Genomic DNA, 15,681 nt, shown 5'->3' on the forward strand with positions numbered 1-15,681 from the left:
TTTTGTCAAAGGGTCAAAATATTATGTTTTTAGTAATTTCCACTTGAGTGATATTACTATAGTAGTATTTGTTTTGTAGCTCGGTTTTATTCTACTTAATAAGGCTATTTTATTTTGGTGTTGGTTTTCTGTATGTGTTGCCTGCAAGGATGAAATCTTAGCCATGTCGTATTTATTTATCTATGTGATTCATTACATATTTTACATTATTGCTAAGAGTTTTTAAAATTATTATTAATTTATTCTTAAAATGTATGAATGTATGTATTTTCTAATTAACAGCTGCCAACAGGAGCGCTACTAATCCGTTTATTTCGCAGAGAATCCCTGTGATCCGGACAAGAAAACCGTTCTCGCGAGATTGCGTCGATGTAATTTACCGTGAGAGAACATCTCGCGATATCTCAGTGGCGTTACCCCATTTTCCAGCTGTCCCTCAGTCGGTCAGGATTCCAGAGCCAAGGGAGATTCACCGGAAAGGGTTTTAGTGATAAAACAGCAAATTTTGGGAGAAGAGACCACATTGTGTGGTCACATAAGCACCCATCTGCCCAATTTATTCAGCATTCAACGATGGAAAGTGAACTATGAGGTAAGAGCCGAGTGCAGTGTGGGTGATGTGAAAGAATGTCCCTGAGCGGGCTGGCGTTAGCTCATCACTGGTTAGCCTGCTCGCTAACTGCACTGACAGCTTTAGAGGCAATAAATGGATTTTTTTTTTTACCGGCGTGGGATGTACTCCTATCAGCCTCCATAAGTGATGTGATGAGATGTTCAAGAATTTAAGGAAATGCGTGATATTAGTTATTGAAACAAGATCGGAGCGTAAGGAAACTGTTAAGACGATGCTACCCACCCACTGTTAATAGTTAGCCTGCATGCTAATGTTAAATCACTGCATCTGCATTGCCTGCCTGCGACCTAACGTTTAATTTCACAAACGTGTTCCTTGTGTTTATATGGAGTGTCGCTAGTACCCGGATCGGCTGAGAGTAAGATGATGAGACGACAGTGCTGACGGTGCGAGGTCACAGAGCTGCTCTCAGGGTGGAGGTTTGTTCAGTAAGCCTAGCCTTTGCTGATATAAGTCCGGATTTTAGCCACAGCTGCTTGTCCAGTCAAAACAACGCTCCGAGTGCTTTATAATCTATCTGAAAGGGCTTAAAATCGCCCGTGTGTGTTGAGCGACACACTTCATCATTTAGCGAGTCCAGCTGAGATGATGCAGGAAGTGAGGAGGGATTGCCAAACGAATCTTTCCTGTTACTGTTTTCCAGAGAATTTAGCACACTCCCTCTGCATTAGAGAAGGTGTAACATCAGCGTTTTGATTGACAGGGCTTACTAGGCTTCGTCGGCTCGGTGTGGTTTCCATGGTAACGTGGATGCTGAGTGGCCGTCGTGAAGGTGGGAGGACTGGAGCTTGTTTCATTCCCGAGTTGATTAAAAAAAGAAAGAAAAGAAAATCTAGCCAGTACTGCTTTGATGTTGTTATGAAAACTGGAAGAAAGTGGGCTAAGAATGAAAGGAAGAAATCTGAGCACGTTATTTTTTGCTAACCTAACTGGACATTGCTTGGAAGTGTTGTTGTATTTCTGCTTTGCACTCTCACTCAGTTCATGGCTGGTGCTTGTTGGGTCTGCATCCACTATTACACTTGTTTGGGATTGTAATTTCCGCGTGTTCTAATCAGTGATAATGTTCAGGTAATAGGATTTAAATTCAATAACGTGAGACTTGTAAAAAGACAAAATGCCAGATGTAGCGTTTCAAGTCTGTCTAATGCATTTTAATAATGGTCGTTATTGGTAGGGGACCTGTGTTAACCTGACACACAAAATTAACATGAGACAAAAAATGTGATGCACTAATTACTGTACATTTACAAAAATGCACTCACTGAATAGCATGCTGTGTAATGCTAGCTAACAGTCTTTCAGCAGTTACGAGGGAATCCATCAGTTCACAACAGAGACTGATGGTAGATGTAGAAAGGAGCAGCCATGCATCAGAGTAACCTTATACCTAGAGAGGATCTGTTTTGCATCTTTTTAAAACTGCTCTCTGTGTCTGTGCTGGACTTTGGCTTTAGGCAGGTCTGTGTTTATTTAACAGGGACAGTGCATGTTAATGAACATCAGTGCAAGAAGATCTAACAAGCCAGAATTTAGCAAAACTGCTAACTTGCCTCAGTTGTGACTGTTCAGGTCACATAAAACTATGTGATAAAGAAAAACGTCAAGATATGTAACAAAACAAACAACATATCAGACAATAAAAGTTTAAAATGATCACATGCTTCGTTTGTGATAAAGCATTGTTTGAGATGCGCCTTAAAAGTGGCATATGCAGAGGGCTCCTTTATTGGTATTGATAATCTGAGGTGGACTGGTGGTAGACATCGAAGGCTCTGATTGTTTCTAAGTGTATTTAGAGTCCCTATCCCTATCATAAGTCAATCATTTCAATATATTTTCCCTGATTGGTTCTGGCTTCAGTCGTTTGTTTTAAGAAATCATCCACTCACTTCGTGTTGCCAGTGGTTATTTTGTCTGCACCAGATTGGCCAAGATATCTCCCAACTACCACAGAGGAGGGCCTTTTTTATATTTCTTTGTAAAATGTGCTTTATGTATATATGATATCATACAGCCCTGACTTCTCCTGTAGATAGAAGGCAGGGCTTGAAACAGTCACAAACAATGCTCACAACAGTGTATTTATTGTATGGAAAGAACGTGAACTATTGTGGTAATTGGTGAACCAGTATGGTTGTCTAATAAAGCGAAAAAGAAGAAGCTCAGTGCAACAAAGGTGAATATGTCTGTGGTCACTAAAATACCACACCTGTGGTTTCCTATAAACCTAACTGCATGAAGGGTTATAAAAATGACTCGGACACAACAGACTTTTCTTAGTTATCTCTGTGTTTTCATTGTGACTCTAAATGATGAGCTGAAAAAAGCGATTGTGTGTGCACAAACAGACCGACAAATGAGTGGTATGTTGATATATATGAGTGATATGTGGCAAAGGAGAGTTTCTGTGACTTCTTAGAAAGTGTGACGAACAGTGGATAGCATTAGATGTCATCTAGCATGTTCGGCGTTAACCTGGTGAAGACTACAGCGAAGACAACATCCCAACAGTGAGGTGTGGAAGTGGGATTTCTACGGGGCTGCGAGAGTTCAAAAGGTGTTGAGGAGGAGACATCAATGCATCAAAAATACTGTAAAACAAGGGGAGTCTATCCCACCATAATTAACCAAACATCAATCTCAGCATCGCATAACAGTTTGTTCCAGTGTGTCCCAGAGCTCCATTCAACAGGGTTGGTTGTTTTATTTTATTTACTCTTTTTAACTGCAGGACTTTTAGAGGGTAAAAAAATACAGTATAGTGCACAAATAAGGACAAAGTTTTAAGATAGATTAGGTGGTTAATCTGCATTCTATTACATGGAAACCATAACCTGGAGCCCAACTCAACATTTAACAAATCTGCTTATCTTGGTAAACTTGATCTTCTACCAGAGACCTGGGAGTTTTTTCTTATCTGTGTACATGCATGTATCAGTGATGAAACCATGTATAGTCATACTGCCATACCGTATGACAAAGAATACCATTGGCTAACCTGATAAGACGGTTAACAGTGTAAGAAGGACAGATATAGGAAGTATATACTGCAACTGCAACTCAACACATCTCTATTCTCTCATTTCACTACCTTCGCTGCTTTGTTTACTGCTTTGGTTGCTGTAACATGGGAATTTCTCAGTTTTGTGCTAAATAAGATTTCCAACCTTGGTATCAGGGTCAGAATTTCAGCTTGAGCTCAAAGCTCCTGCACAGCCATCGTAAAGTAAAGTGTGCGTGTTAGTCCCCATAGGGAAATAGTTCCTCTGCATTTAACCCATTCACCCAGTGAAACAGTGGGCAGCCACCAGTGCAGCGCCCGGGGAGCAGTGTGTAGGGACGGCACCTTGCTCAGGGGTACCTCAGGGTAGCCGTTCAGTGGAGTCGAACCCCCGACCTTCCGATCATCGGGCCACCACTCTACCTACTGAGCTATCCCTGCCCCATTGGGTGTTGCCACTGATATTGCCTTATTACATGTTTATTCACAACAATACAGGATGTACAGTATGAACATACAGGACAAATGACGCAGTTGTTCATCACTTGCTTTGTAATCATTGTTTAACAAGATTTTATTTCACATTTCAAGAATAACAGGTAATCAGCACCAGCACTAACAGTAATCTCAGGATAAAAAGTGTTTGAGCAGCTTGAGTGAGGCAAAATTGTGAGGCTCCAAATCTACTCAGAATTTAAGAAGCTACATGGTGAGAATAGTGTTGTATTTCCTTTTTAGTTGCTGTACCACTGATGAAGTTGGTCTTGCCTTCAGATTTTAAAGTTTTTGCAGCATTACTAATCAGGGAGAAGGCAAGACATGTTATCCAGGACCCTGGTAGCAGGAGGGGCCTTTTTTTTTTTTTTCAAGAAATGAAATGTTTTTGGTTTGAATATTTTTTTTTCTTGTTGGTGCCATGATTAAATTGCCTAAATAAATCCAGCGGGTGGATAAACTTTAATTCCAAAAAATGGGGAATGGTGGTCCTCTGATTCCACTTTCACAACTTAAAAATAATGGAGTCAGTCTGGCTTCACAGTAGGGCTGGGCTATATCATAACGTTCACGGTAATACCGGTGTAATGTTGGGCAACGATAAGAAAATGAAATATCGCGATAGAATATGGGTAAAACGCGCATGCGCAGTGCCTTTGTTTACATACGCACATGGCGGCGATGCAGAATGAGAAGGGCGAAAGTGGATCGTTAAATGAAACGGACGAACCAGAATTGGTTTGTAAAAATGCTGCAACTTCAGTGGTGTGGAACTGGTTTAGCTTTCGTCCGTCAGATACACAACAAAGCACTATTTTTGGTAGCGCATGCTAGCGGGCCGTCGTTATTACCGTGTTTTTTGGAAAATACGGCGCACTTAAAATCAATCCTTTGATTTTTCTGAAAATCGACAGTGCCCTTTATAATCCCGTGTGCCTTCTGTATGAATTCTGGTTGTGTTTACTGACCTCAAAACGATTTTATGTGCGCGGCGCTCGAAAATCTGTCAAATGTTTTAGTGCGACTTTGCTAAGCTACGAAGGCGCAATGCTCGATGATTGTCGGAGCATTACGGCTACCGTAGTCAGGCGCCTCGCCAAGTGATACGTACTGTGCTTCAACATAATATTAACGTATTATGTGTATAACACTCGTTTTAAGTTTTTTGGATATTATACATGGTTATGCTCAGGATATGTCGGCCAATTTCCACTGGAAATGCCTTTTGGTTAAGCTGTCAGCAAGGAATTTGCATTTGCACTGTTAATTTTTTATATAACTTTAATGCACTTAAAAAAAAGCTGCTTGTTTAAGTGAAAAAACATTGATGGGTTGTTTTTTTTTTTTTTGCACTAATAAAGTTGAGGAGTTGTAAAGTATTTTGTCTAGCGTCAATTATCGTCAGTTATATCGTTATTGCAAATTTTCAAATGTATATCGTGATAAATATTTTTGGTCATATCGCCCTGCTCTACTTCACAGCACAGCTGATGTATTCCGATTTCTGTTTCCTCAAGACAGTAAAACTCAGGTTTTTAAAAAAAGAAAAAAGGGGAAAAATAGGGAAGTCCACTCTTAAGAAATACACCCACAGAAACAGACACAGAGTAGAACTAACAGGTCAAGAATGTTTTAGCTAAGAGCAGCTGTAGGAGACCGATAGATGTCAGATGTGACCCTGTACCTATTAAATTTACCCAGCACAACAGCCAGAGTGAAGCAGCAGCAGGTCCCCCTCCAGATAATGTGGCACAAGCTGAGCTCATATAGTGGCAACTAAAATTATTCAAAGCAGTCAGCATATTGATAACAGTTTCAACTGAAGCTGGGCAGCACTAAAATCAACCAGCATTATTCTTGATTGTATCAGCGGTTCCAAAGTGTGCGATGAGGTAAGCAGGGCCATTGTGTTTCAGGCTGATAAAATATTGCAAAATATTTCAACGATGCTGGTTCTTGAGGTTAAAAAATGGTTTGTAGGTAGTTGCTTAAATGTCTGTGGATACATTTATTTAACTTTTCCTAGTTCTAATCAATGAAACACATTATAGAATCTAATGCATTTTAACATAGTGCTTTTAGGCCCGTTCAAACAGGATACTGTATTTACAGAGTTACACAATTATCAAGATAATTACATTATTAAATAATCTGCTCTGACACTGCTCTGGTAATCTTGTGTTTGTGCTGGGTGGGAGTGGGTACTGCCACCTATCAAGCCTCAGCTCTTGACAGCAACGTGATAAAAAATGTGGTAGAGCGTGTTGGATGCAGAGCTTGGGGTCAGTGGCACAGGGTGTGTTCAGAGCGGGTGTGTCTTTCACGTGTGAGTGAGAAGAGGAGGAAGGAGGGGGTTGGACTTGGTGTGTGTTTGATAAAATGCACATGTTATTTATATGTGGGGGGAGTATGTCGCATGTGAGCACTCATGCAAGGAGCCTGCAGTTATTAATATCAACACTCACTGTTAAGCCATCTGACAGGATGCAACAACAAAATAACAAATGAATGTTCTTAAGATCAGGGTTTAGTTCTGTCATTCAATGATCTTCTGCTTCTCCTTCTTATGTGCTCGTCCTTTTCTTTACAGTTTAGTAATTTGCTGAGTTTTTATTTTTTTAAAAATATAGGGAAATATTAATTATTAATGTGGGTAAGTTGTTTTTTCCTCGAAAACTACTTAGAGAGGTGCGCGAAGATTGTGGCGCAATGACATCAAAATCAGCCCAGGACACAAACAAAGCGTCGAGTATAGCGGCGCTGTTACATGGGTAGTCGTGCTCCAGACCTCGATTTTCAACTACAAGAAGTCTGTTTTCTAATGCATCACATTGTACTGTGATATTAACTGGAGAAAACAACTTCACATTCTACTTGATGATATTATAATCATAATAATTATGATTAGAATTGTGATTATTATTATAATAATAATCTCTTGATTAGTGACGCAACAGTATCGGGTGAATAACAGGTGACATTTCCACAATGTGACATTTATGGTAAATGGTCTGTATTTGTATAGCGCTTTACTAGTTCCTAAGGACCCCAAAGCGCTTTACACATTCATTCATCCACCCATTCACACACACATTCACACACTGGTGATGGCAGCTACATTGTAGCCACAGACACCCTGGGGCGCACTGACAGAGGCGAGGCTCCCGGACACTGGCGCCACCGGACCGGTCCCTCCACCACCAGTAGGCAACGGGTGAAGTGTCTCGCCCAAGGACACAACAACTGAGACTGTCCAAGCCGGGGCTCGAACCAGCAACCTTCCGATTACAAGGCGAACTCCCAACTCTTGAGCCACGATCGCCCCATGTGTTTCCTGTCACATGAATTTTTGACCCACTAAAAGTTTAAAAATGGTGTATCAAAGAGCACCGATATAAAATGGTAACAAATGATCTGCGTTATCCTGATTAGTTGACATAAGTGGACACATGTTAGACCAACAAGTAAAACAGGAGAGCTGATTGAGAAGATTGTGTTGACAATGTTTGCAATCACAGGTGGAGCAATCTGTTGTCTGATTTGACTGAGTTTTGATCCAGCGTGATGTGAAGTGATCATAGAGTAAATGTTTAAAAAACTGACATTCATTATGTGTTATCTCCATGTTTATACTGTGAGTGAACATCACATTTACTCTTCATTTCATTTTCTCTGTGCTGAATGCAGCGTCAGGAGTTCTTTTAACTGCTGTGTTCATAAGGTGCTTTTTCACTTCTCTGATTAAGAGCAACATGTTCACTTTAAGACAGAAGTAGAAAAGGCACTTGAGGGGAATTGGAAACTATAAGCATAGATTGCAGCATTTTTTTTTTCTGCGAGGCACAGTACAGTTCAGAGGATGTCCACAGCCATAAGAATATCGGAGTGGATGGAGCATCAGTAATGCAGGAGCTTCAGCAGGAAAATGAGGGGGAGGGACAACCAGAAGCCTTTAGTGTGTGTGTGTGTGTGTGTGTGTGTGTGTGTGTGTGTGTGTGTGTGAGAGAGAGAGAGGGGGGGGGGGGGGACAGAGGGGCTTACACAGTCATCTGCCACAAGCCATGATAACAGACTCCAGTTACATCCCAGTGCTCTAATTATGGAGACTAATCCCACAATTACTGTGTATATATATATACGGGGTAAACAGAGCATTAAACCCTTAACTGCACATGATAAATATGACAAAAGATTCGATGCAACAAAGGGCTTCAAATTAATTTCTGTTCAGTACTTGCTATTGTTTCAGAAAGATTTGTGCCTGTTTTTGTCGTACAGTTCTGCAAAGGAAAGGTCACACTCAGGCTGTGCGTGCTGATGAATAAAGTAAGCTGGGGGATCTGGCCTAAAGATCATATCAGGAGCCTTTGCCGTTGAATATGTGTCTCCTGATGCATTTATTTGAATTTGATGTCATCTCCATATGTTTGCCTTAACATCCTGCAGCTTTAGCTCAGGACTGAAGGCACAAATGTCTTTATCCTGATATGATCGTTTATTTTATTCTGAAAGGTCAGACTGGTGATGGACTTTGGCTTTTCACTGGGAGCTGTTCTTTGATCTATAGTTCGATATTTCTCTTTTAGCATCTTACCCACGACTATCAAACGTGACAGAGTTGAGGTTTGGCAGGAAAATGCCCAAAATTGTTTTAAAAAATGTGTTTAAAATTGCAATGAAATAATTAATCACTCCGACCTTTAATAAAAACATGCTGCGTGTGGTGTCTTAAATATGTCTACATCTGCGACGTTGACATGTGACTGTTTGTTCTGATATTTCAGGTGTGCCCAGCGAGTGCTTTTGTTCATCCACTATCCTGTTATCAGTTTATTAAATTACAATGCAATAAAGATAAATAAGAATAAAAAATAAGGCACACCTCTAAGATGCCTACTGAGTCGAGTGATAGCTGTCCTTAATCTGTCACAACTATTCAAGCTTCTTCTAAGTTCATGATGAGTACGAATGTTTGGACAGCGCTATTATTATTTTTTCCTCCAGTGTCACGATGGGTGTGATCCTCTTGTTCTTACTTGGGTTTTGTGTATAACTGGTTCTTGTACACAAACGTCAGTTTGTTTCACAAGCAGCTTAATCTGTGGTGAGGACTTTATGCAACTTGACTTTTCATTCACTAGATTTTGAGATGCTGGAAGGTAAAAATAATTCAGCAGTTTATAAGCCCCACACTTTCTGCTCCTGTTTCCATTCTTTGTAAATGGCACCATCTGTTGAGCATCACCTCCAAACTGTTGTGTTTTGCTATCATTTTTCTGTAGATGACTAGAAGTTTAATCACTTCTCCCTGTGTGTTGTTTAAACTAGGCAAAAATGTTTGCAGGTGCTCAGCTGCTTCAATATTCTTTCGTGTAATATCGAGCCACATGTGTGTGCGTGCATGCGTGTGTGTGTGTGTGCGTGTGTGTGTGGGGTGGGCTTTGTTCCTCTGACCTACTTAAGTTGGTTACTTTGTCCTCCCACTCTGATGAGAGTGGGGCACACACACTCCACAGCAAGCCCTTCAATCGGCCAAGGACAGATTCATACTGAAGGGTTTAGCAGTCTTATTGATACAGCAATATCAGAGCGATTTTGGAAAACCATCTTTGTATTGAGTTTTATGATTCGTTTGAGCACTGTAGACTAAATTCCATCTGTCCTTATGCTGTTTTGAAATCTGATGAGTCGCCATCTGAGAACTTAATGTAATAAACTCTAGCTATCATGCGTGGCACGATTCCTGTGGGACTAAATGGAAAAATTGCAAATTTTTGATTTGGACTCTCAAACAGAATTTGGCCTCACTGTTTGGTAATTTCTTGTGTGCGTGAAGCTTGGGCACAGTAAAAGGGTCAACAACCCACACATACATATACTCATCCACCCGTCCTAAGTCCTTGTCTGTTGCAATGTATGTCACATTGTTATTGTGGGCTGTCTGCTAGCTGTGATACATGGGGTGGGAGGCAGGTCTGGATCTGATTATCATGCCTTTGCTAATGCAGACACATGAGCTGTTGTTGTTGTAAGAGATGAGAGTGCTGGAGGAAATATAAGTTACATTTATTTTTCTAACTTTTCTGTCTGTGTTGTCTGTAAGAAATACTGACTTTAAAATATTTATTTAGATTTGACGCTAACATTGCTTTTATGAAGTTACAGTTGTAGCTCACTGGCTCAAAGTGTCTTGGTTCTATAATAAAACCAACAAGGAACCATTAACTACTAATGCGAGCTGTGTAGACTATTCAGAAATAATTGCAGTACCTTCAGCTAATGCACAATTTATAGTATGTGGGTATCTTTTTGCATTGGTTTCTGAATTTGCAGAGAGAGCGATTATGGGACTGTAACCAGAATGTGTAAGTTGTCCGATTACCACAAAAACTACCCCGTCTGCTGGCCTGCAGGGGAACGCAAGATGGACTAGAACTAGCTAGTTACAGCAACTGAACTTTCAAAATAAAGGCCTTTTCACACCAGGCGTGTAAAATCTGTGCAAATATTTCTGTCATTAAAAAATATTTCTCCGACCTCCCATTTTTAATGGAGCAGTTTACACTGACTGCGTAATTTCACTGGACAAATTTGCAGCATTTGAACCAAGCTCGATATTTCGTGTCATTTTTACAGTGCATAATGAGAGTGAAGGGATTTTCCATTAGTAAATCAATCATGTCATCATATTAGACGGATGGAGAAATTAACTGAAATCACAGAATATACCTGAGCAACTGTCACTGGCCAATATGAGTCAAGTGTTATCTGTGGGAAACATGCTTGGGTGATATCCTCTAAAAGCCAAAAGTCTGTACTCTGCCATGTGCAGGGTGCTGATTGGTAGAAAGGTCAGCTTGAACACAAGAGGATAAAGTCCAGGAAAAAACAAGGAAAACATTTAATATTCAGAAAGCGTTGATGAGAAGCACAGACAGTGGCTTCAGTTGAGAGTTTTCTTATTAACTTGTTTCGCTTCACTACAAAGACGTTCTTTGTCTATTATGACTTCTGTCTTCTTGTTTATCAGAGGCAGAATAAAGGATCAACACTGTGAACATGAGTGGCCAACGTTACTGTTTTTTCACACATTTTTTGACACTAACTCCTTGTGACGATACACAGCTGTAACATGTGGGTGTGAGTCTGCAACGTACCTACCAAGACACTACCATGGATGGTATTTTTATGTGTGGGTCATTGCTCAGTGTTATTGTGTAGTCAGATCTGGACTATCACCAAAGTCTGGCGCCCCGCTCTGCTCTAACATTAACTCCAGCAACTCCACTAAACAACCTCCAGACGCCTTTTACATCTAAGACATTAGAAGCAGAGGAGCTCTGGAGGATAGCTGTAGATTAGTCTTATAAAACCAATGAATTTCTTCTATGTTTTTTGAAGGTGAACTAGGTTTTAATTGCATGCATTATGTTCTAAAAACTGTTCTTGTTAAAATGCGCGGAAGCCCTGGTGAAGCAAAGTGGTCCTGAAAACAAGTGACTGCGCTCAGGCTCAGCCTGCTCTGCATGAAGAGAAGTTTGCTGCCCTGTTGACATGCACAAGCATAGCTAATGTGCTCTGACTGGATGCAGTCTGAACAGATGACAACTGGAGATTTTTTTTTAAACATAACATTTGAAAACATCCAGATAAATTTCTTTAAAAGTTAGTAAGTGTAAGCGTGTAAGGATCACTGGGATGGAGACCCAAAAGAAAGACAGCAGAGAGGAAAATGAGCTCCAGACTGGACTGGAAAATTGCTTCCCCCTCACTGAGTTTGTCCACTGTGTCACCACCTTTGGCTGTTGACCAGACATTGTTTTGTCCTTTAAACATCTTGCTGGGTTGCTGACCTCGCACACAGAGGCTGGCTCCTTCACAATAAAAGCATTTTTCTGGTTCACTAGAGAAATAGTGTTGAGGTGAACAGGTTTTGTTGGTTCGATCAGATAAAACTTTCATCTGTTTTTCTTAATGTGTTGTTTCAGGTGTTGTGTAGCTGCAGAAGACTGAGCGAACCATGGCACAGTTCCCAACCACGTTCACAGGTCAGTATTTACATGTGGCTGACTTAACAGAGAGCTATAGTGAACGTTTTCTCTCAGTCAAGCTAAATGACAACATCAAGAGTTCATCAGACAAACCACATCTTTGAAGTAGAATAAAGTCTCTCACATGACGCCCTCTAAATAGTGTGTTAGCCGTACAGCAAAGCTGATATTGTTGCTACTTTGGATACTTACATTGTTCTTATATTTTCAGATATATTTGTTTTATGCCCATTTTATGCCAAGTAGTAAAACAATTAATTTTACTTTTCTGGTAATATAGTTTTGGGGAGCACTGTAGCTGAGTGGCTATGAGTGGATGTAGCTCCTGTCAAAGAAAACAACAACCAAGTTGTTCTAAAATTGTAGCCAAAGAGACAGATCTCCCATCACAACAACTAAGAGATGGAGGCAAAGGCAGACTAAGTCGAATAGTTAAAAAGCACACAGACTGAGATTTGTCAGACCATAGACTGTGAGCTGTCACCCAAAACACATTACACTGAATGAGGACCAGCATTGCTTGCGTTTTGTCATCAGGGGAACATGCTGGAAATAAATCTCTGCAGCTAGAAGCATTTGAGGCTGAATGAATGTTTGTACAGTTTTTTCTTTAATAAAAATAGAAGAGAATTAAAAAACACATTGCCAGCAGGATAATTGTTGTGTTTCTGTTGAAATGTTGTGGCAGAAGCTTCCAGCACAAAAGACAGCCGACAAGTATAATTTTTATCAACAGTTACAGAGAAATGACTTTCAGTCCGCAGTGATTTGTCTTTCATTTTCCAATGAACTAGAATGACTCACTAAACATTTAACTCCCTTCTCTTCCAAGTAAATGGAAGTAAGACAAATGGTAGAAAGGTAGTGCGATTCACAGAAAATATGGATTTATGCAAGAAAAGATGGATATTGTGTAGTTTAAATTCCTGTTCTTGTATTTTAAATGTATAGTATTAAAAAAAGGGCATACACACCATATATATGTAGTGTGCAAATACATGAGATATTCTTTTTTTCATCGTGTGGTGTCTTTTATAGTTATAACAAAACTTTTGCACCCTGTTCCTTCTTTTATCTTCTTTCTTAATTTCCTTGAATTATTACTTTGTCCCTTGTGGGGCTCTCTGTGGGATTTTCGTGGGTTTGCTGCACTGTGTAACGTTCTTCAGCAGTAGAAACATGAATGCCATCAGCAGCGGTCACTTTACTTTAGTCAGCTGTGAAGTGTTCAGAAAAGCTGTGGCTGCACAATGGCAGAAACTGAAAGGCTGTAAAGAGAAGAGAGCCACCAAAACTGCAAAGTTACCGCCTGTCACTGTAACTGTGCTGGAACTGGATTATCTTATCTTTGTTAAATAATTTTCTGTATCACAGTTAACACCAGCACGTTGTATCACAACATCTCTTTATAGCTGAGGGTAGAGCATGAGGGCTGGTGAAGCAGAAATGGCTTTTTAAGTAGTAAACTCAGTGATGAGAGAAGCTCACATTATTTCTGTCAACTGCTGATGAATTGGTTGCATTCGCATGTTAATTACGCACTCAGTTCCTCATCCATTCATCTCTGAGCTGGCACTCTGTCCAACCCTTATAGGAGCTATATAACAGGAAGTGAGACTCATGACTAATGCATTCCTCTCAAGCCTCCCTTTTCTTCCTGTCTGTATCTGACTTGGGCTCGACCTCTGTGGTTGTAACTGGCTCTGTGTGTGTTTGTTGTTTCTTATGGATGCGTTAGGTCCAGATGTGTTTCTGATCTCTGTGGACGAGAGAGCCAAACATGACCAGCAGTTTCACAGCCTCTCTCCGACTGCTGGGGGTTTCATCACAGGTAACACTCTCTCGCTCTCACACAAACATGGGTAAGGGGTGATAGGGGCATGCACAATGCCAGTGTCACGTGTTTTATTATTGGCTCTGTGGGGAACTTGCTGTCCAGGTGTCAAATGTCCTAAGTGCTCGATGTGCGTTGTGGGAAATGTGGTTGGATCAAAGAAAACTGGACTTCATTAGGAGAAATCATCACAGCCACTAGAGCCATGACTGCAATTTAATAGTAAATTCATCCAGTTCAAAATCTCAATGTGCCTCACAAATACAGCTGTTCAGATATTTGCTTAAATGCTGTTATTTGAAGAATAAAGACAAACTTTAACTGTAATTTAACACATAATGAGGCAAAGCTTCATTCAGGCTTCAGACTGCTTTAAACGGTCACTCTCAGGCAGCTGTTTCTCCTTTCTCTGTGTGAGTCAGTGAGAGTGGATATCTTTGACCGAAAGAGCTCCACCCCACGTGCTCTTCCCAAGCTGTTTGTGACGGGCAGCAAATCAGAAGACAGTTGACTCACAGGCAGTTGATGTTGTACTTAAGAACAGGTAGCATGTGCCAAAAGCAACTTCACAACTGTTGCTTTGGTCAGACTGGACGCACAAGTTTTTCAAGCGGGTCGGTCTCTGTGTGCACTTTAATGATGTAAGAGTGCAGGCGCACAGACTCCCGTGATGAGGCAGACGGAGATTGTTGCAACCAAAAAAATAAAACTGTTTCCTGTTTCAATGACTTCTGCTTCTCTTCCAGTGCTGATGTGATGATTTATTTTTCCTGAGTCAGGCATGAGAAAAACGGTCACATGGCTGAGTTGCTGTCACAGTTTTCGGGAACAGTGATCAAAGTGCCAGGCTTACCCGAAACATTAAAGGGAGAAGGAAAAGAGCTTGTTTCAGACAGAGGATGAGCTGAGGAGATGAAGAATCAAGGGGCAGACTCACTGTTGTTTGACTATTACACATTGTGTTGCTTCTTAATTAACATGCTAAGGAAACACCGCCTACAAAACCTGTTACTGTTTATCTAGAGCTTCTAATCTATTTGTTTTTGTAATCGAGTAACGTCAGGAGGCAGTTTCTCACCTCCTGGAGTTGGACCATTGTTGTCTGCAGGACCCTTGATCTAACCCTTTGGCATTGTTTAGCATCTACATGTCAATCACACCCCGCTGATCACTGCCCTGCTTCTGCTTGTGTACCTGCACAAGAGCCATAGCTCACCAATGATTGGCTTATCTCCCAGACCCTACCCCAGGGTTGGAAAACGGGAATTTGAGTCCCAGTTTAAGAGAAAAAGAAAACCAAAAAAACCAACAACGTTTTGGACTGTGAGTCATGTAAAGCTGCTTTAGTTCAAGAATGAAAAGTTGGAAGCCATTTCATATCATAGATTATGTTTTACTGATTCAGAGAAACTTCAATAAGGTTTGACTATCTGCATTTTATGATTTAGTTGACATTGTAATAAAGGTCAGAGGTCGTTTACATTTAGATTCTCTGGGCTCTGTGGTGATCTCACATTCTGTCTGTCTGTCTGTCTGTCTGTCTGTCTGTCAGGTGACCAGGCCAGGAACTTCTTTCTCCAATCAGGGCTTCCCCCGCCCGTCCTCGCCCAAATATGGTGAGTCACATAGCCAGGAATTAGTCAGCTCATTTATTACTCTCCTT

The 15,681-nt window shown here is 40.7% G+C and overlaps 1 protein-coding gene across 1 annotated transcript in view; it reads left to right on the plus strand.

Moving 5' to 3' along the window:
* The first annotated feature begins 411 nt into the window (after positions 1 to 411).
* The window catches only part of itsn1 (intersectin 1 (SH3 domain protein)), a 48,961-nt gene continuing 33,691 nt past the window's right edge, over positions 412 to 15,681 (plus strand). The window contains exons 1-4 of the mRNA XM_080868771.1: positions 412 to 592; positions 12,122 to 12,181; positions 13,923 to 14,015; positions 15,571 to 15,634. Of these exons, the coding sequence (XP_080724897.1) occupies positions 12,154 to 12,181; positions 13,923 to 14,015; positions 15,571 to 15,634 (185 nt within the window). The 5' untranslated portion in view covers positions 412 to 592; positions 12,122 to 12,153. The remainder of the gene's footprint in view (positions 593 to 12,121; positions 12,182 to 13,922; positions 14,016 to 15,570; positions 15,635 to 15,681) is intronic.

This window comes from Rhamphochromis sp. 'chilingali' (assembly GCF_963969265.1).
Source record: "Rhamphochromis sp. 'chilingali' genome assembly, chromosome: 20".
In the NCBI taxonomy this organism is placed as follows: Eukaryota; Metazoa; Chordata; class Actinopteri; order Cichliformes; family Cichlidae; genus Rhamphochromis; species Rhamphochromis sp. 'chilingali'.